The sequence below is a fragment of the Cynoglossus semilaevis genome, chromosome 8, assembly GCF_000523025.1.
Source record: "Cynoglossus semilaevis isolate Cse_v1.0 chromosome 8, Cse_v1.0, whole genome shotgun sequence".
Lineage (NCBI taxonomy): Eukaryota > Metazoa > Chordata > Actinopteri > Pleuronectiformes > Cynoglossidae > Cynoglossus > Cynoglossus semilaevis.
Window position 1 is genome coordinate 4,486,463 of NC_024314.1, and position 21,001 is coordinate 4,507,463.

A 21,001-nucleotide genomic window follows, 5' to 3' on the forward strand; every position below is an offset into this window, starting at 1 on the left:
TCCAATGGGAACTTAGCTGTCGCTCCTTTTCCCTCTCGTGTTGCTGCTTTCAGCTGCAGCTCACTGCACTTGGACCTGACTTTGAGCTGAATTACAGGAGCACAGGGAAATGCTTGGTTTCAAAGCACTAATCCTCTCACAGAGGGACTAAATGTCCACAATCTGAGGGCCTGGGAAATAGGCTGGTAATGCAGCAGTGATATAATCTTATCTGCTGAAGTTGATACAGCGAGCACTAGCCCCGGCTCAGGCCGCCACGGCTGCAGGAGATCTGTATGTCTGTTCTTTGAAAAATAAAAGGAAATAAATAATGCCTTTTCAACACGTGTGCCTAAGATCAAGGTAGAGTTAGGGGTAAAATTACCAAAAGATTGAATTCATTTTAAATTCATTTTCACACTTATAGAGTTGTGCTCTCAGGGGCCAGCAGACAGCGACATTCTGCAGACATGCTGCAGAAAATAACATTTAAAAATAAAACAGCTTATTTGGTCAAAATGGAGGAACAGTACTGGGCCATGAAAAGGTCTCCTAACTGTAAAGTTATGTGGTGTTTTTCCTTTTTTAGCTTTCGCAGATATCAGTCTGGATTAAGATACAGTATTTGCAGCAAAACTGTGACTGCTTCTGTCTTCATTTTCAGTTTAAATGCAAATAAAATAATTTATTTATCTATTTTAACCCGATTGTGCTTCACCATGTGGGTATTAAATCAAAGCCAGTGTACACAGTAAAATTGTATGGACTTGGTCAAAGTCATGAAAGGTGCTCCTCTGACCGTAGCTCATCACCAGCTTCAGCAGAGAAGGATTCACTGTGGCATCATTTTAAGGGGTTGCCTACTTTATGGGAATTGCTGACATGAACACAACAGCACAGGTTTATTTATTTATTCATTTAAGTGATCAGTTCTACTTGAACTCCCTGCTAATAAACAGCCGTCTATCTCCACAGGCTGCTGCAGCAATGTGACCTTCAGAAGAAGCTGAGGCAGCGATCTACTGGCTGAGTGAGAAATCAAACAGAGTCAGGGATGATGTGTGTGTGTGTGTCGTGTAGACACACACCTTCGTGGTTGCATCCACATTGGCGCCCTGTTTAATGAGTTCAGCCACCACTTCCACATGTCCCTCCTTGGAGGCCAGATGAAGAGCATTTAGCCCATTCTGAAAATAGAAAAAAAACACACAGGTGGGAAAAAAATGTCAATTGTCTTTCAATAGCTTTGACTAAATGTTTGTAAAAAAAAAAAAAAAACTATGAAAAATGTAATGTTTGTGAAGTCTGTCTGTCTACTTTTCCTTCAGTCTGATAGCTGCCCACTAGCCTCACTCAGCTTGGTGTCCTGGGTGTGTGTGTATACAGCTCTCCCTCCATCACATCAGTCTCGTTTGGTTGTTGGTGAGTGATGGTCATGATTGTTGCTCATTGATCATAGTGCTGTATCTGTGCTCATGTTTATTCCTGTCTACCTGTTTGTAGCCTGTTCCAGCCCTGGTGTCCAGTAAGGGAATGTTCTTCAGTTTGGACTTCTTAATAAACTGCCTGCACCTGATCGTCGTCCCTCGAGTGCTCCGCTTGGTTTCTACCTGCTGCCTGAGCTTGCAGAATTTAACAGTTTTTGTCTTTACCATTTTTGAAAGATTTGGGCTATCTGTTTGAATCTGATCCAAACACCAACTCAAACACCAGCACTTCAACTTGGAAGTTGATTGCATTTTTAAATTAACTTTGAAGGTTAATGTGTACACATTTTTGCAGCCTATAATTGCTGTTGATTCTAAAGCCCACTCATGTTCATGCGTCCAGTCTTTACCTGATTGCATATGTTGACGTCGACTCCATTTTTAAGGTAGTCCAAAGCTTTCTCTAGGTTTCCAGCCCGAGCTGCTCTCAGGTAACAGGCATTCACATCCGTCTGTACGGGAGACAGAAACAGGGACGGGTCATGGAACTGCTGTAACACTGGTTTGGTTAGAAAGGTCATTGAAAGTTCATCAAAAAAGAACAAACTAAAGCTTAGTAGACTCCAAAACGAACACATTTATGCTGTATAAATACAGATAAAAAGGACACGGCTTTAAATGAGGGAATTGTAAAATTATATTAAACTCTTTCAGGCTGTTCATATGTCATATGATCCCTTAGAGTTTCTGCAACCAGAGATAAGTTACACAAACCCTCCAGGCTGGTTCTGTATGTAGGGAGGGAAAAAACCCATGATGGAAGCCAGAAAATAAAATGGTGGTTTGAGGCTAAAATAAACATCATGGACCTTTACAGCTTATTAACGAAGAAAACAAAGAGCCAAGACTCTCAAACCTGACAAATCCAAAAAGAAAATTTGAGGATTTGTTATTTCCTCATGAGGTTTAAATGAAGGACAAACAAGTGGAGAAGCAGTGTGAGGTTTGTGTCAAACAAATCAGACCTCATTGACGATCCAATTGGACATTGGATACAGTACAATGTATTTTAAGCCAGCACCAATTAAACAGTTTACCATTGTTGTTGTTGCACATATATATATATATGTATATATATATATATACATATATATATATATGTATATATATATATATATACATATATATATATATACATATATATATATATGTATATATATATATATACATATATATATATATGTATATATATATATATAGTGTATATATAACTTTGTATATATAACTTTTTTTTGACTACTGCTATATCTTTTTATGATAAATGTACTGACCAGTCTCATGATTTCAAACCCTTTTGTTTTCTCTTCTTAGTTTTCCATTTGGTTTTGTTCACATCTACAAACTGATGATGGCTTGTTTTGGGAACCAGACCCACTGTATGGGTGTGTGAACCCACCCCGATGACGTCATAATCTCTGCCTGATATCTGCTAAGCCCCCACATGTATGCTCGGGGCCACTGGCTGGATCCTGACAATTGAAACACACAGTGCCTTTTGTGTGTGTATATAACGATGAGCTACGATAACATTCCCTGACTGAGGAGGAAGTGAGCTCAGCGATTAGCTGTAGCTGAAAAATCCCACTGCAGTAACAAAGGTCATGTTGAGCAGGAGCAGGAAAACACATTAAAGACTAGTATTCACAAAAATGAATTTCAAGGTGTGTACAAAGTGGTGTTTTTTTATTCCCAAACAGCTGACCAACTGGGCTGCATGATCCACCAGAGCTCATATGCTCATGTGCAGATGGAGAAATAATAAACCTGACCAAAGCATGCACAGAACATGATACTGACACCGGGTAAATCTTAGGCATCCTCTTTGTATATAATGTAACTTATTGTGACTTTAATAACAATTCATTATATTTAAAATTGTGGTCTTCAAAAATGATGGTAGCTGCTTTGTTTCTACTTTGTAGGGCAGCAGGGAAAACATTTAAGTTTGAAAACAGACTTTCATCTACATCGACATTCGTCTAAAAATCACAAGTTATTTATTCATACAGACTGGACATCGACAGACTGATGCTCTATCTGTATTCATTTTAATGTTTAAAGGGATGACAGAGTTCAACAACAGCTACACTGTAGGTGCCTGTGGTCATCTATAACGTAGCATGTTACATAGCTATAATTTCAGGTTAAATAAACACTAATCTGAACATTTCCTGTTTGTGAGACAAACTTGTCATGAATCGACCTGTGCCTTTTCTGCACTTTCCTGCAGTGCAGTTGATTAACATGTGAAAATGTTTGGCGTGCCCATTTGTGGGTGTCTTTCTTCCCAGAGAATACTGCACAGTAGAGCAGAGGGTAACTGGAGAGGGCTCGTCCTGTACACCTCTTTGACTACATGGGTGTGGTGAAGTGAAGCACTGCACTGCAATCATGAAATCAGAGACACACACCGACACCGTCTCCCTGTCTGCCCGGTGGTCACTCCCCCCACCTCCGCACACTTCACCCTGTGATGCCCGCTTTCCATTGATGTCCACTCTCCTCACCGTTTCCCTGAAATTGTCACACATCTGAGTGTAAACACGCACAGCATATTTAGTTCCCTCTTGCAAAATTCTCCGATTCACCCTCTCGTCTGCAGGTCAAACTGCAGACTGCTTTGTACCTGTCACTGCTGTCAGCCTTAGATGGACAGTTCACATCACAGGACTGATCATGTCTGATGCATGCAGAAACATGGGACACACACACACACACACACACACACACACTAGCTAAAATGTAAATGCAGTGATTTTCTTCTATACTAGTTTTCTGTCCTAAAAAGATAAATTGGAAATACATTGGTTTATTAAAGTATTTACACTCATGTCCCCCAACATGGGACTTTTTATATATTTTTCTACATTACAGTTGCTCAGATGCCCCTCCTTGTGTCTGTGTGCTGTTGGGACAAAGGTTCAAAAACTCCACACAGCTGTGAACTTCAGAGCCAAGTGAAATGAAGCAGGAGTCTTGGCTGCTCATAATTCAGATTATAATCAGGAGTCCAGCTCAGGACATGAAGTTGGACCTAGGTAAATCTAAACATTTCTCTGATTTACAAACCTAACGCAGATTATGGTGCACACTGAGACAAACAGATTCAACAGAATCCAAAGAATCACAGCTCTGAAGTTCACTGTCAAAGTCAACATCCTGAGAAAAGAGAAAAGTAGAACATGTGATATTTGCAGTGGTGGCACAGAAAGATGTTTACCCCTTGTTGTACTAACTCTGTCCCAGTTCACTTGTTGCCATATGTTCAACTAAAGTTCAGGTATTTTCAGGACAACTGAAACTGAATTTTGTCTCCTTCGTGGCTCCTGGTATATTTTAAACTGTGCTCCACACACTGCTGACCGTGGTGTCAACAGTTCTGTTCTTCAATGTTGGACAGCTGCTAACTGTACGGTACATGTATGGACACGTGCAGAATGAGTTGGTGAAGCCATGCGAGACATTCCACTACAGAATTAGCATCAACAACATCAACTCTCTATTATACTAAGGCCCACTTTTCTTTTCTTTTCTCTGTACATTCATGTGTTTGTTTTGGTTTCCAGCTTGGAGCCGTCCACCTATGGAAAGTCAATTATCAGCCAATTGTCTCTTTACTAGACACTTGAACAGCATTGATCAGACTGAACTGTGTGAGTGTTACTATGATCAGTGTGTACATTTAAACAATACCACATCATTACTGTACATCAACAGTCAGCTATGAGTTAATAGGTCTAATCCAATACTGTATAAAGGGATTCATCTTTTAATTTATTAATTACAATGAAGTCATCTTTATTTAGATCTAGTAAATCTTTTTGATGTTCAAATGTTTCACTTCAAACAAACAGTTTAATTACACTGTATATTAGTTCATGTATTCAGTAAGAGTCCTGCAAACACTATTTGTACCTTTTTACTAACAGATGCAATGGTGTGGTGCTCATGGTTTTTAAATAGAAGAATCCACTCTGCGTGAGAGCAAATTAGTTTTTAAGTAAAATTATTTTCTGAAAAGAACATTACTTCAGGATCATAGTTTTACAGAGGCTTGTTTTGCTCAGTATAACTTTATTTATCTACAAGAGATATGCAGAGAATGCCGCGGTGGCCATTTTTCCACACCGTGCCGCTTCACATTCGTTTGGTTACACACACACACACACATTCCTACGTGAGAGCTGAAACCCTCCACCAAACCCCCTCCACCTTACCACGACCAGAGCTTTAGTCAAACACAACACCTGCTATGTTTTAGACAGTAGAAACAGAACCGTTTTCACAGACTCTTCAGCAGATTTACATTGTCCTGGTCTAGGTTTTCAAGGCAAATATCCCCAAAAAAGAATCCCAGCTTGTGTTTGGAACCTTAACCTGACACTGTCATCAAGCACATGCTGCCTACAGCCGACCTCAGATCAGGAGTTTTTTTTTTTTACCTTATATACTAGATTTGACAAAGTATACTTATGTTTGTTACTCTCTGATCTGCCTTCAGACAAATGTAAAGACAATGCACCACTGGCCAAGGACAGGTGCTTCCATTCACAGCCCTCAACGTGACACTGTAGCCACAGAACACCCCCACCAGCCTTTGAGGAACAATAATCTGTGGGATTTTTTAAAGTGTAAAACAACAATGAATCAGCTAATGATGCAAACTCACTCACACCTCCTGTACTGTATACAGTATACAGTATATATACAATGTACACGCACACTGCAGCACAGTGGTGCAGCAGTATCACCTCTGCCACCCGTCCCATGGATGACCCCCAACACTGTACGAAGCTACAACCTCCCACCTCATCCTGCACGATGTCCCATGACCTGATGGGTAACCGCTGACATGTCATCATCAAATCCTAATGACTGTAAACTGCTCAGTCGTGTTAGCAAGTACACAGTGGAGCACCAGTGACGAAGCCTCTGTGTACAGTCTGTGTACAATGACCTCATAAATTACACACAGATAAGACTTACTTCTGTCAGATAGTCTGCTGCCTCCTCCACTGCCATGTTTCTCAGCCCTGCACTGCTCAAAGTGTGAAACCTGAGCACTCAATTACTGTAGCAGCTAGCCATAGCCTGGCAGAGGGAGGGAGGGAGAGAGGGAAGGATGGGGCAAGAGAGGAGAGGCAGACGAGAGGGGAGGGACGGACTGTGTGAGGGAGGGAGACAGGGTGAGGAGAAGAGAATGAGAGAGAGAGTCTGTGTGTGTCAGAGAGCGAGAGAGAGAGAGGAATAAGGGCATTATGTCACAGCTAAAAATACCTGGCTTGCAGTGAGAAAGTCCAGAGCATAGAGGAGGAGGGAGAGGGGGAGAGAAGAGGAGAGGAGATGGAAAAGACGTGAGAGTTCCTGTGTTAATTCTCCTGGAACAACAGAGGATCAGAAGACAATTGAGTTCCTGTGGACCAGTGTATTTCCAGGCTTCGGGTTCCATGTTTAAAACCATTGCTGCCATTGGAACCCTTGGTACTGTTGAGCCAACAACAAGGCAGTTACTGTAGGATGGCAAAATCAGTAATAGTGAAGTGATGGTGCACTTGAAATGAGTACCTTCTTCTAGATTTAAGAATAAAATACTAGAGTAATTTCCTCTGTGTTCGACTGACAAAGAAACAAAATAACTTTAGTTGTACTTACAGTAGACTACGACTTTAATAAGTACTCCCCCTAAGACTTTTTTCAGAAATGTAAACAGTCAAAGTAAACATTTCCAACCACTACAAAGAGGAACAAGAGAAATCCCAGTGTAAGAATGGTGACCCTGAACACCACACAACTTATTTTATGTACCGTTCAATGACTTACAGGTCCATTAATGGCATTACATTTAGCAATAATCTTTGGATAAATGACTGGACACACTATACTTTGCAGCCTGTGTACATGGCTGTCCTGAAACATAAACATTCTCCATCTGTGCTTACACAGAGCAGATCAGTAGCTTCATTGAAAAACATTTCATTTGTTAGCCTGTGTCATTTTTGGGAGATTTGTTAGCACCGTTTACACAGTTTATTGGACCAAAGAGAACTTTAAATGTTCCATAACAACCTGACTAAAGGGCCATTTGGAAGAATTACTGGTGGAGCTTGTTTTAGTCGCTTTAATCTGCATAAGTAGAAAGTACTTAATGTTCAGACTTTAAGAAAAATGAATAATAGCTGTAAACTAATCCAGTGGTTTCTGCCATGAGGCCCTGTTGAAAAAGGTGGTCCAGGTCATTCATCAGGTTTCAGATGTCTGTGAAATGCCAGGAGCTACTTCTTTCCCCTAACAGCCTGGGTTAGTTTCAGTAAATAACAGAAGACAAATGATGACAGGGGCCATTTCACCTGAGGAGTATTTACTTTCTGCTGACTAGTATCACCTACACTTAAATATGTTTATACAATAGACTGTAATTGCAGTCATAACCAATGATTATCTTTGGTGTTCCAGACAAATGTATTTTCAAAAAAGACAAAAAACAGATACAAGGTTTCAAAATTTTTTGCATTTAAATAATATTTGTCTTTAAAGTTTTTCACCTGTAAAACAGAGAGAAATACAAGAAGAACTGAGGGAAGAGAGAATGCTACTGATGCACAGAATGCTGCCTGCTCTGCTGAAGAAGTGATGATGGCTACGCCATCATTTCTTCCCATTTGGTCCTTTGAAATCAGTTCTATTAATTATAAACACAAAATGAGCTGCTGCTGCTGCTGATAATTGTTTCAGTTGATGATCAAATTGACTGAATGTCTGTGTTTCCTGAGGCGCAGTCACTCAGAGACTTCTCTTTGGTGTTTTATGACATCACAGAAAGGAAGGACAAAGAATGGGGAGAATGTGGTTGCCATGGAAACCCAGACTCGTGAAGTTATCCTAGAGGATCCATAATGTTTAAAGTATGAATAGATACCTTAAATATTTAAACTAAAGTACTTACAGTACAACAACATCAACTGACACAAGTAGAAGTTTTGAAGTACAGTACCATGCACAGTGTTAGTGTGTCTTTGATGAAACACACACAGTGGGAGTGACCGAAGCAGGAATAAGGTATTCACCATATATTATAAATGTGACATTGAAACATCACCCCACATACCTCACTCTCAATCACACACACAAACAGTCTTCAACGTGACCAGTAATGACTTTTTAAGTCCTACATCAGTCCCTAGTGGTCAATCAATGGTCCTGCAAGATCTGCATCAGGAGGGAGAAAATATTTGACCCAAAAACACTTTTCTTAAATTAATCATCTTTTTTATTACAAATAATAACAACTAAATACAATTGTTTAATTGCTGTTGTTATTATATATGTTTTATCAAGCTAAATGCATTTGATTTGATTTGAAAAATAAATTTGCAGTAGCCTGAATAATTTTGTGTGGACCAAACCCCGGTTCTTTTGAATAAGGAACTCTTATAAGGAGTTATAATAAGGAATAAGGAATTTCTGAGGCTCTGGGTGAAACTCGCAGTCACGTGAGTTAAGGTCCTCAAGCTTTAACAGATTATAGTGGTGGTCAGAGAAAAGATTCTGGTTACAGTATATATATATATATAAATATATATATATATATATGTGTGTATGTGTGTATGTGTGTGTGTGTGTGTGTGTGTGTGTGTGTTGTCCTGGCTCTGACGGGTTGTTGTTGAGTGCTACATTCCGATTGGCTGCTCAGCTACTGCAGTCTCAGTGTTCTCCCAGCACATGCGATACAGATGGAGGAGGATGAAAACAAAGTGTACACACTGTTCGTCTCACTATGCTGTTCTACATTACTCTGCTGTACACCAGTCACACCACAACTGACGAGCCCTGTGCATATTCTCCTGTAATACAGATGGGACACATTCTCTCAGTTTCAGGATGTTTAACATCCAGACATCAGAGACATTTCCCACAAGTATTCCTCACAGTAAGCTCCCGGCTCTGAATCCTGCATCATTCTACTACCATTGGCCAATAAGTCTGCTCCACTCGCACCACATTGGATGACAGCTGCTGACGCTGCTGCTGATGTTGCTGGATTAAAGGCGCTGTGATGATGTAGGGCTGTGTCGATATATATGTACGTATGGTGACTGATAAGCAAGACGCATCGGCCCATCCAGAGGGAAAATAACACACAGACACAAACAAAAAAAACACAAACAAACACAGACATTGATCCTCATCCACCCAGCCTCAGATGAATGTGGTGAGATAAGATGGATAAAAGATTATGGTGAAGGACAAATTCAAGACGGTGAAAGAAAGTTGCACTGGTAATCTCTTCCGAGGCGGAACAGCACCAGTCATGAATAAATTAACATCTGCCAAGGTGGAGTAGCAACAGTGCAATGCAGTTAGTGCATGTCTCTACATGTGCCCACACAGGACTTTACATCAGCAAACTGAAGGGTTTCTAAACGAAAAAAGGTGAGACTCAACAGATGTATCTGTGGAATACTATGTATACAACGTATTTACTGAGATCATAAGAGTGTATTAGAAATTCCAGCAGAGGGTGCTGTAAGAGAAATTTAAGTCTTGATTTCCAATTTGTATAAATGAAACGATGTCCTAAATCCTTCCTACATAGACAGCTCCATAAGCAGAACATGGTGTTTTTTCGCCCTAATAAATTGTTTGCCCTAAATATCTTTTATCATGCACAGCAGGAAACTGCCGCTTACCGCCATCTTCTTTTAGCAGACACATGACAGGGCAAGCACACAACACAGTCCTTCTGGGAAGACAAATCTGACGGAAAAGCATTTTCAAAGTGAGTCTCAGATCAGGTTAATCAGGAAATTTGGTGAGTCCAGATCAATGCAGGCAGAACACAAAGGAGTTTTGCACCAAGGATAAATGTTAGTTCAGTTGCTTAAGCAACTAGCCTACAAGAAACAGCAGTTACCAGGTTTTGACACTTCATTAGAAAGCCTCTAATTTATGGGCCACATCTTTTATTTTTCCCAATCTTAAATAATTGAAAAAAAATATTTAGAGGTGGTTTGTGACCACTCATACAACTTACACTTTTCTTTTGCAATAATTGTCTGACGGGGAAATCACTCACGTGGCAAAGAATTTTGTAATACAAGGTAAAAAGCAAAACCCAGAAGTCTGACCCTGAAGTTTAAATCTGTAAAAGTCACAACAGCTGAGAGAAACAGAAACATTTGGTCTTTGTTGTTGTGTTATACAGTACAGTGCCATTGATACCTGCTAACAGTCCTCTGTAAGTATTGTTACATTAGTGCTGCTGCACATCCACGTCCTGTCCAGTGCTGCATATTTGTGCAACTCAGTGTCCTACTGTTCCATTTCAGATGAACACCAAGCATAATGGAATCACCAAAGATAAGACCAGATGAAAAAAAGCATTGTGTGAGCAGTGGAGTTCACTTTCACAGTGCACTGTGCACAGACACAATTAAAGAATTGCTCAGTAAATCAATAGAGCACGTTAGTTGCATGTGCAACATTGGCACGGCTCTTTACCTTCTCTACAGACTGTCAGGTCAGGACCCTGGCTGCAGTTGCCTTTTTAACATCCTGTATATGCTGCAGTGGTCCTGCTCATTTCAGCTATTACTACCATATCTGAACTGATGCAGAATCTGTGGCTGGAGTAGATATACAGAGATATGGTGCCATTTGGTTTGATAAGACTTGTAGAAAATATTTAATTCATATTTCATAATTATCTTGAGTAAATTCAATAGATGAAAGGTCATTTTCTTCAACAGAAAAGATGGATACAAATGAAAGGCAAAGCAATTAGTACAAAATGTTAGGTCTGCACTCTGTTAGCGAGTACAACATCCAGTATCTCATTTAGGAAATCACTCAATGTCCTCAGCATGAAGCAGAAATGCTGCATCAGCTGCCTGAATCTCACACAGTGGCCCTGCAGAAAACTGATACAAAAGACTTAGATTTATTTTACAATGTGACACTTGTGATAGAAGAGTAATGAATAACCCTGAAAATCACAAACACCTCAGTGTTGCCAGAAGAGGCCTCTGAAAGATTTGCAGGCCTCAAAAAATGAGTCCGTGTGGACTTTTATTGGAGTTTTTACAACACACGTCTGCCTTGGACGGTGTGGTCATCCATCACTGGAGAAAAAGTATGAAAGCACACCTTTATGTTCACTCTTGATTTACATTAAATTTGAATGCTATTGCTTTAAATAAAAAAAGGGGTGTGAGGTGGAGGAGCGGGGTGCCTTATAACATGGACCAAACAGCCACATCTGTTTGGGCTGCAGTGAGAGTGATGTAGGCAGTGGAAACTGGAGCGTGGGTTCAGGCATTGGATGATGCTGAATTTTATTTTGTTTCACAAAAGAAAAATACAAAGTATCACAGTTTTCTTAAAAGGCCAGGATTTAAACTCAGGTCTCCTGCACCACTATCAGAAGACTTAACTATTAGCCATCCTGATGAGAGAGTTTAAATTTTAAGATTACCTAATGAAAGAACCAACTATCTCCATCCTTTTTTAAAGAAATGACATTCAACTTTGATGTAAATCAAGAGTGAACATCAAGGTGTGATTTCATTTGAGGCCTTTTTCTCCAGTGATGGATGACCATACTGTCCACGGCAGGGATGTGTTGTAAAAACTATTTACTTCCTCCAAGGTTACGATCGATTTTCTCCAATAAAAGTCTACACAGAATCATTTCTGAGGCCTGCAAATCTTCCAGAGGCCTGGTGTCCTGCACCATGATCAGAGGTCTTATCCTCTGGCTTATTTGCCATGGACTACAAAGTGTGAGGAATTTAGTATACAGTACTTACAATGGAAAGAACACACTAGAGTTTAGAGCAGGCGTGGGCAAACCTTTTGACTTGCGGGCCACAATGGGTCCTAAAAGTTGACCGGGGGGGCCGGGTCAGGAGCAGATAAATGGAGCGTTCGTATGAACTAAAACAAATGACATGTAAAAGTCAGTCAGTAAAGGCTAAAATACTAAAATGTCTATGCCATCTATTGAGGAAATGTGGGCATTGCAGACAAAAGGCGGAAATATAATGGAAATAGAAATTAATAACATAATTTTATTAACTTGAAAAAGTTTGGTGGGCCGGATTAAAAAGCCAAACGGGCCGCATCTGGCCCCAGGGCCATAGTTTGCCCATACCTGGTTTAGAGTATAGTTTAGTTTACCAAGCATTTGAAATGCTTCTCATTAGTAGAAACACTGAAAGGAACAGTGACTTTAGAGTGTTAGTGAGGCACAGCTGGCATGTCATTGACTTGTTGTGATGTCATTCATTTTTCTTACTTAGATAACATCTAACATCTATCTAAGCACTTGACTTAAATAACAGGTCAGTTAAGCTGAGGTCATCAAAGGGTCATCTCTGACCCCAGGTAGATTTTAATGGTCAATTTTATATCAGCTTCTCACAAAGCAGTAGTACTGTGTGCCTGCTTTTCTTCCTTCTCTCTTCTAACAGTTCTCCATCTGTCTTTAAGTCCCTGGCTGTCCCTCTGCTCCAGTGAGGTCTCCGCCCTGCTTCTCACCTTGAACATGTCCGCTACACCCTGAGAGTAGAGCAGACAGTCAGCGCCCTCCCACACAAACAGCCAGACTCTTTGTCGTGACTCTGCCCTGGACCTGTTGTCTGCATCGTCACCCCACCCACAGAGAACAGGCTGAAGGTTGAAACAGCAGGATCTTTTACTTCTACATTTGCTCCATAACCCCAGTCCTTCATTAAAGCAGAATATATAACTTACTTTACTGGATTGGTTAAATGCAATTCAATTCAAATTTCAGCCATACACATGGTTAGTTTTGTTAACTTGAGTCATTCAAAGATCTTTCTTTGTAGGTTTATCTTAACATTCAAAGATCTTTCTTTGTAGGTTTAACATTACTCCTAATTAGCTTGCTTTTCAGAATAACATTTAAAAAACATTGACAACGTTGTTGCATAAAAGTAAATCTTTGGGTCACAAATTTTATTTCAGAAATATATTTGCTTTAATACCCAGAACTCATCACTATAAAAGCTGTCGTCAAACACAAGCCCAACACCTTATTTTACAGACGAGCACAGTGAAATGAGAAGAGGAGATGGACTAAATCTGCAGAGAATGAAAAATGTGTGTGTGTGTGTGCGCATGTGTGTGTGGGAGTGGATGGAATGCCCCAGTTTTGGTGTCAATCTTCCACTGCAGAGGCGCAGAGAGGGAAGTGGAGGATACAAAACCAAACCAACAACATCGTCATCACCTCTGTAATTCTGTCCCTCTCCACTACTCCCCCTACTGTACACTCATCAGCTCTTCTCTCTCCTCACTTCATCTGCTGCTCTCCTTTCCCTCCATGTGCTTTTTTATTTCTCTAATTTAATTTTATCCCCGCCTTTTCTTCCCATTTCTCCATTTTTTTTTTTGCATAGTTATGTTACCTCTCTCATACATGCACCCCCCACACCTCCTCTGTCTCTTTTCAATCCAACCAATCACAGGGCTGGACGGGCTCTGCACCAATCCTCTGGCCTAGCAACCCCCTTTACAACCTTATTACAGACAATGCTGCAGCATGCTGCTGGGAGGATGGCATGAAACACATTACTTTTTTATCGCTTGCCAATCCGACTCCGCTGCCTCTCCACCTTTCTCTTCCTCTACATTTCCTTCCAGATTTCATCTCCCTGCCGTCGCTGCCCCTCTGCTGTGTGATGGAGCTGTTGTATTATTCATAATGTTAGCTCACTGCCTTGTTTGTTAACCCCCACATACATAGAGCTCCAGCCTGCTCATTATCAGAAATCATACTTATGACACTACATTCTACAGTTAAAGAGAGACTGTGTGCTAAGACAAAAACAAACTATAATGACAAAGATTAGCTTATGTTGCCTGGTTTGTACAGTGTTGTTTAAATAGCTGTAAAAACAGGAAGTACGTAGAGTTATTATCATTTTTATTAAATATATTCATTCAAATTAGGTAAAATATAGAGAATTGGGATCTAAATGTTATTTTCAATCCACATATTTATATGTTTGAGTTGTGTTTATTCATTGGATTATTTACATTAGAACTTTAATTTAAATACTGTTTGTCTGATCAAAAAGATGGCTACAGTTAAATTACTCGTAAAAGAAAAATAGATCCTAATACATACGTGTTGGTATAGATTATGAATATTGATCAAATATGATGGATTTAATTGAAAATGTAGCATCAATCAGGTTTGTTCAAAAGACTCCAATTTTTCAAATGAAAATGAGCAGCAGGTTCAGTAAAGTAAGAAACAAAGAGATGACAACAACCAATGAAAAGACACATATAAATCGTTCCTTAAATGAGCGTCAAGGGAATAATGCCTGGAAAGATGCCTGGTCACAAGAGACATGGATGATGTGTGTGTGTGTGTGTTAGGGAGTGGGGGGTGAAAAACCCCCTCAGTCCCAGAAATGTGTTGGAACAATACAGCCTTCTGCCATCTGACAGAGGAGCAGAACGACTGGGCAGCAGCAGGAACACAAAGATAAAGGAAGATAATACAGAGGAGCAGAAGAGGCTGCAGCTGGAAAATACTTCAATTGATTCTTCTCCTGAGAGTGAATGTTTGAGCAAACTGACACACCAATCTTCTACACACCTCACTCTTGCTACTTTCTATCACTTTATCACATCATTTAGATTCAGCAAAAAGAAACACTCAAAGTCAAATGAAAAATCACTGGAATTTGCCTAACTTGCATTTTTCTTCCACCTGATTCTAGTATTGCATTTTAGCGACGTTGGCCATAACTCAGGCTGAGGGTTAGATTGTATAGGTCTGGAAACAGTCAGATGTTTTTTATTTACAAATTATTAATTTGCAATTTTCAGATTATTATACACATGCAGTATATTTAATAATTGTTTCTTCCATTCACTTGTTCTTCCTCTAACACACGGTCGACAGCCAGTATAAGGCTTCAGTATTCACGCAGTATCAGGTCAGACTCCCAGAGACCAGCTTCCAGTCAGACCAGCCTCACAGACACTGGACAGTCAGTGCTGTAAGTGCACAGTTGACAAGCTGATACCCCAGTTAGTCATGATAAAGTGACGCCTTAAAATCACAATTTATCAGGATTGATAGTGATAAAGCCGTGGACATTCTGTGATTAAATAGATTAAATATTTAAGTCATTTGACAACCTTAATATTTATAATCCCTGCCCACAGCTGGAAGAGCTTCTTTTTTTAAAAGCCTGGGATACATTGACACAAGGAAAACATAACTTCTCTTTTCACATCTTCATTCTTCTGGTTTGAGTGCAGTTCATTTGCATATAAAGACTTTGATGAGTGTTTTGTACCCAGCTTTCCCTGGGATGATATAAGGCACTGCTGCCAGTGATAGGTTAGTTAGCCCACAACGCCAGAACATCATCATCATCATCACAGCGGGTTCACAGACGAGCACTTTTTATATTTTTATATTTGTTAAAAGACACTAATAAATGTGCTGCCAGGATCTGATTCCATTCTGAAGACGCCATTTCAAACCCACTGTCCTTTACTTCATGGTATGCTTTATTGCTCTTTACAGCTTTTATGAAAGTGTGCACATAACACACAATAAGCTGTGTGTCGTTCAGTAAGAGGACACGATGGAGGTCAGGTGAAGCCACCAGACCAAGCCGTCTGGAGTCTGGCCATCTCTAAAAGCGTGAGCTCCAGGACCATAATGGAAAGTAATGGAAGAAGAGAAATGTTGCCAACGTTTCACTTTGCTGACTCCGGACAAATGTTGTCACAATAACATCCTGCACTCATTACTATTACTACGGCAGTCTGCAGGCAATGTAAATATTTATTTAGAAAGGAAGTCATGCAGTGATCATTAAAGCCTACGATCAGACGTGTAGCTGCCACTCAGCAGACTGTCAGCCTTCCTAAGCAGCTTTGCTGAGCAGCAGGACACCAGCTCAGCACAGCAGAGAGTCAGTTCATCAGACAACCGTCCAGTCGCCAACACAAACAGATGAGTACTGTAGAAGTCGATGATTTGACCAATAACACACTGGACATTTAGTTTAACATTAATCTCTGCGATTCTTCAAGAGTCACACACGTTCACTAGGCTGTGCAGCAGAAAAGCACATTGCGGCGTGTTTGGTACAATATTCAAGCATGAATCTAATGGGTTTAATGGCAGCCACACTGACTACATGCTCTCAGTGGTGCTCTAATGCTTGCCTTTTGTTTTCCTGCTTCCTGTTAGAAGCATAAACACATCATACAGTACACGACATTACTGCTAATTGCATTACTTAAGGCTTTTAGGATATAAGGTACATGTAATGTAAGTCAGAGAAGCGCAAGAACACTTTAAAAGCCAACGTTGATGTTTATACACTATAGTGCACGTTCTTGTTCCCCACAGTTCCTGTCGTATCGGCTATGATTGTTACATACCCTTGAGCTGATACTACATTACTGGTATACATTTGAAGGCATGAAAGCCCCAACGCCTTAAGTTTTATCAAAGCACAGTGTCATCAGTGATGTCATAAGTGTGTCCAATCAGGTAACTGATTCGGTCAGGTGGTCATCATGTGTTAAATGTAAGCTTTTTAAGACAGTCAGTGGTTTATAATAGTGAACCAAACTGACTAGTTGTATTAATTGGAATAGAGGTGAACATTTTCAAAGCCACACATGTAATGGTTAACTATATTCTTCATTCTTAACAGCTGAAAAACAACCAAACAACTGTGGTTACTACTGATGTATCACTTTAAAAAAACAAAAACAAATTGATGGTTATGCAGTGTTTATTTTATGGTTTTTTCACCCTGCCTCCATTCTTTACTCCTGTGAAGTCTCCCCCTAGTGGCTAACTGCTGCTTTTGTCCTACTCCCTTGGTCCCACTTTTAAATTAATGAGCCAAATACATGTCATATCCAAGTCTGACCCTATGATCTTCTCATGTAACACTGGGAAAAAAGAGATCTGGTAACAGGAGACAGAGAGTAAGACAGGGAGAGACAGTAGCATCAACACTGAGAGTACAGCACAGATAACTCTACATTGTCTGGGGAGAGTAAAAAGAGAGAGAAAGACAGAAGGAGAGAGAGGGAGGGAGGGAGAGAGAAAGAGAGAGCGATCAAGTAACGCCATGCAAAAAAAAAAAAAAGGTTAAAGAAAAAAAAAAATCTAATTGAGGTGATGTGATCCGAAAAGGGAGCCAGGATATTTTTTGCACCCCGGTGCCAAGAATCAGCCCAGGACAGACAGTGTTATAGATTTACCTTGAATGAGGCCAAGATATCTGATATCCTCCATTACACTACAAACGACAGGAAACTGCTGATGTCACCCAATGTACACATTACTCCAGCAACACGTCCCCTTACTTGTTGCCCTAATACGGACAATATTCACTCTTAATGTGTTGCTTGCACCTTAGATGGAGCCGTCAAGGTCACAGCACTCTTCTCCATTTCAACTCAACCCACTCTGTCAAAGTGAAGCAGATCTGACTCAATTTTTCCCAGCTTTTGACAAAGACATGTCGTCATGCAGCACAGATTCATCACGAATCATTAACTGCTGTATTTGTGGGTTGTTCTCCACAGTTTCACTGTCACTCTGCAGTCATTACTGTTTGTCACTCACAGCTAGTAAAATGTTCTCAGAGAAAATTGTACATGTGAATTTCATCTTCAAAATCCAAGAATCAAGATTATTCCATTCTCATCAGAAACAGTCATGAAACACCAACAATGAAAAGAAGTTGGGCTATAAGGTGGGATGCTACTGGATTTTTCTTTCAAATATCTAATGAGAACTTAATGATGAGGACATTAAACAGCCCTTTGAAAAACATGTATGGAAAATACATAATGTTTGTATGGAAAATGTATGGAAAACTATGCACTCGTTGCACCCAAGTATGTCATATACAGTAAGAAGCATCTGTGCCCTATATGCCAAACTACATACCATGCTATCAAATGTGTTGAGGGGGCTGACAGGTGAGTTTAGCAAGCATTTAAAGTTCCCTTCAAGTTCACCCAGTGTTAGAAATAACAAACTTTAGCTAAAACTTACCACAACAATAAAAGAAGAACTGACACTAACCAGCCGAGTAAGTTAATTATTTGTAGGTTAATTAGTTAGTATGACGGGAAAACAATTCCACACACACAAACATTGATTTAGTACACCTGTGACATTTTCACACAGGTTTTTCAGAAAGGACACTGATATTTTTAGGTTAGTCAGTCATTACAGCCTGAATGAGGGGATACCAAAACACTAGAGAGTATTTTTCCAGTCTAATGTTAATCTGCCAGTTGACTTATCAGTCAGATGGGTGGTTAAGAGGTGGTATTTCTGGCAGCCCTTCCAGGTACTCAATATTTATACCCTCCGACTATTTCAGAGATTACTTTCCAGTGAACATGTGATCATTCAGATCCAAATTTAACTTCTAACAGGCCACAGGAGGTCACCTCTCCATCCAATCTGACCTGGATTGGAGTGAGATGACTGGTATTGATTCTCTGGGACAGGTGGCTAACCCTGAGCTGATGATGGCCTCGGGTTGCTTAACGTGTATACACAGATATTCGCAACAAGAACACACGCCCCAACGCCACCAGGCAAAAACAAAAACAACAACAGACAAACAGAAGAATTCACTAAAAATCAATCTCACAAAGTTATTCCAACAACAACTGAAAATGTTGAATTTTAAGGTAAAGTTTCGGTTGGAATGTGGTTATTGATCTGAAGCTGAACCCATTGATCAAATGCACACGCATACACACGCCCACGGACAGAGAGAGACATGGAGGGAGAGAGAGAGAGAGAGAGAGAGACTGCAGGGTGTGACTGCTGATGTTTCTGGTCTCCTCACTCGCCTGAACTCACCTTTCAATTCTAAAATGAAAAGTATGCTGTGATGGTATGAAGGTGAAGATCAAGAGAATTCTAAAAAAGTTACCATTAGAATTTAACTTGCCGTCTAAAACAGAGAACACCCACAACGAGCTGAGCCCTGGTGTTCATTGTTGATGTTTTATTTAACCTGAATATGATTTTAGACACCACCAGTGAGTACGGCTATATTTAACATACTCTATATAGTGATAGCACCACAGCTGCCTAAAATCCTAATTTGACCTCCTTTGTCACATCCTCTTGTGTTCTCTTTTCTCAGTCCATGCTCACTGCTCATCAATCTCTCCCTCTGTGAATGCGCCTTTCACCCATTTGCCCCCCTGACTATTCCCAGTGGGACCACCTCTCTGATCCCACCACATGTCTATGTGCCTATGCAAAAAGCATGCTGACAAAGGCAGACTCAAGCCTGTCCTTCTGCCCTGTGTCAGCTCTAAGCTCTCCTTCCTTCCTTCATCTCCTTTCCCCACTTCTTAACTCCCCATCCTTCCACTCTTTCATCCTCCCACACTCCCTTCTCGTCCTCTACCTTTTTCTTCACTTCCCGAGACCGCTTTCTTAATTTCTTCTTTTCCTTCTCGTCCTCGGCAGCGTTGAGGTTCTCGTCTGCTCTCTTCTTCAGCTGTGAGGCAGCATGCGCCATGGTGCTCAGTCCAATTAATCCTCACAGGTGGCAAAACAGAGAAGCAGGGATGAATGAATGGAGGGGTATGTGGAGCACCCACTTTAGCCTTTTGCTTTGTCTTAGCTAATTGTCTTCTTGTGTCTCTCTTCTCCTCAGCAGCCAGAGAGGCAGCCTTCACAGGTATTAGGGGATGGAGACGGTCCAGGGAGGATTGTTCCTCTCCTCATTTACAGGGTGTTCCTCTGCCTTTCAGCAGCACTCCTCCATTCCACAGCAGGCACACAGTAAAGGTCCGGTCCAGGGCAAGACAGAATCTGAACAATGTCTTCTCTTCCTTCTAGTCCAGAGCCACAGCTGAGAAGGCAGTTGATCTGTGCTTAAAGTGCAATTAAGTGCCAGTGATCAGTGATATAAAACACACCTCCAAAGCCTGGTGCAGTTATCTTCTTCTTCAAAAATGTTATAAAAATGATTCAGTTGGATGTTCATTAATGGAGATCCAAGTCTAAAAAAGGGGGCTCCAGGTCCAGCCCCTAGTCCATCCTAGAGCTTTGTGGTCCAGCTGCCTCCCCGAGCCTGCCGTCTGCACCTGAGCTCTGAGCCATCCTCTACGTACACACACACACACACACACACGGATACATTCACAGTCCGTGACGTCTCCACGGGACATATAAACAGAAGAGAAATGAGGTTGAGACGGTAGGAGGAGGAGGAGGAGGAGGAGGAAGAGGAGGAGGGGGCGAGGAGGGGAAGGAGGGGGACAAGAACAGCAGGAGAAAAAGGATGGATGAATACCTCCGCTCAGCACCAACTGGCTGGAGCTCAGAGATAAAAACAAGGAAGGATGAGGATGTTCACACTGGGCAGAGCCGGAAGATCCTGCGAGGATTTGTTCTAAGAACAGAGTGCTGTTAATGCACAGGCTACAACTCCTGATGAGTATACATGCAGTACCACTCAGCTTCCTCACTG

At 40.8% G+C, this 21,001-nt stretch overlaps 1 protein-coding gene across 23 annotated transcripts in view; it reads right to left on the reverse strand.

Annotated features, from left to right (window-relative positions):
- LOC103381653 (ankyrin-3) overlaps nucleotides 1–21,001 on the reverse strand; it is a 94,547-nt gene that overhangs the window by 54,123 nt on the left and 19,423 nt on the right. For 7 of the 23 annotated variants that reach the window (XM_025058004.1, XM_025058000.1, XM_025057999.1 and 4 more), the window contains exons 1-3: nucleotides 19,931–20,664; nucleotides 1,817–1,918; nucleotides 1,068–1,166 (exon numbers count right to left, since the gene is read on the reverse strand). In XM_025058004.1, the coding sequence (XP_024913772.1) occupies nucleotides 1,068–1,166; nucleotides 1,817–1,918; nucleotides 19,931–20,044 (315 nt within the window). In that variant the 5' untranslated portion in view covers nucleotides 20,045–20,664. Of the gene's footprint in view, nucleotides 1–1,067; nucleotides 1,167–1,816; nucleotides 1,919–6,452; nucleotides 6,611–19,930; nucleotides 20,666–21,001 lie in introns of those variants that run through there. The other 16 variants (XM_025057988.1, XM_025058001.1, XM_025058002.1 and 13 more) reach the window with 7 other exon arrangements.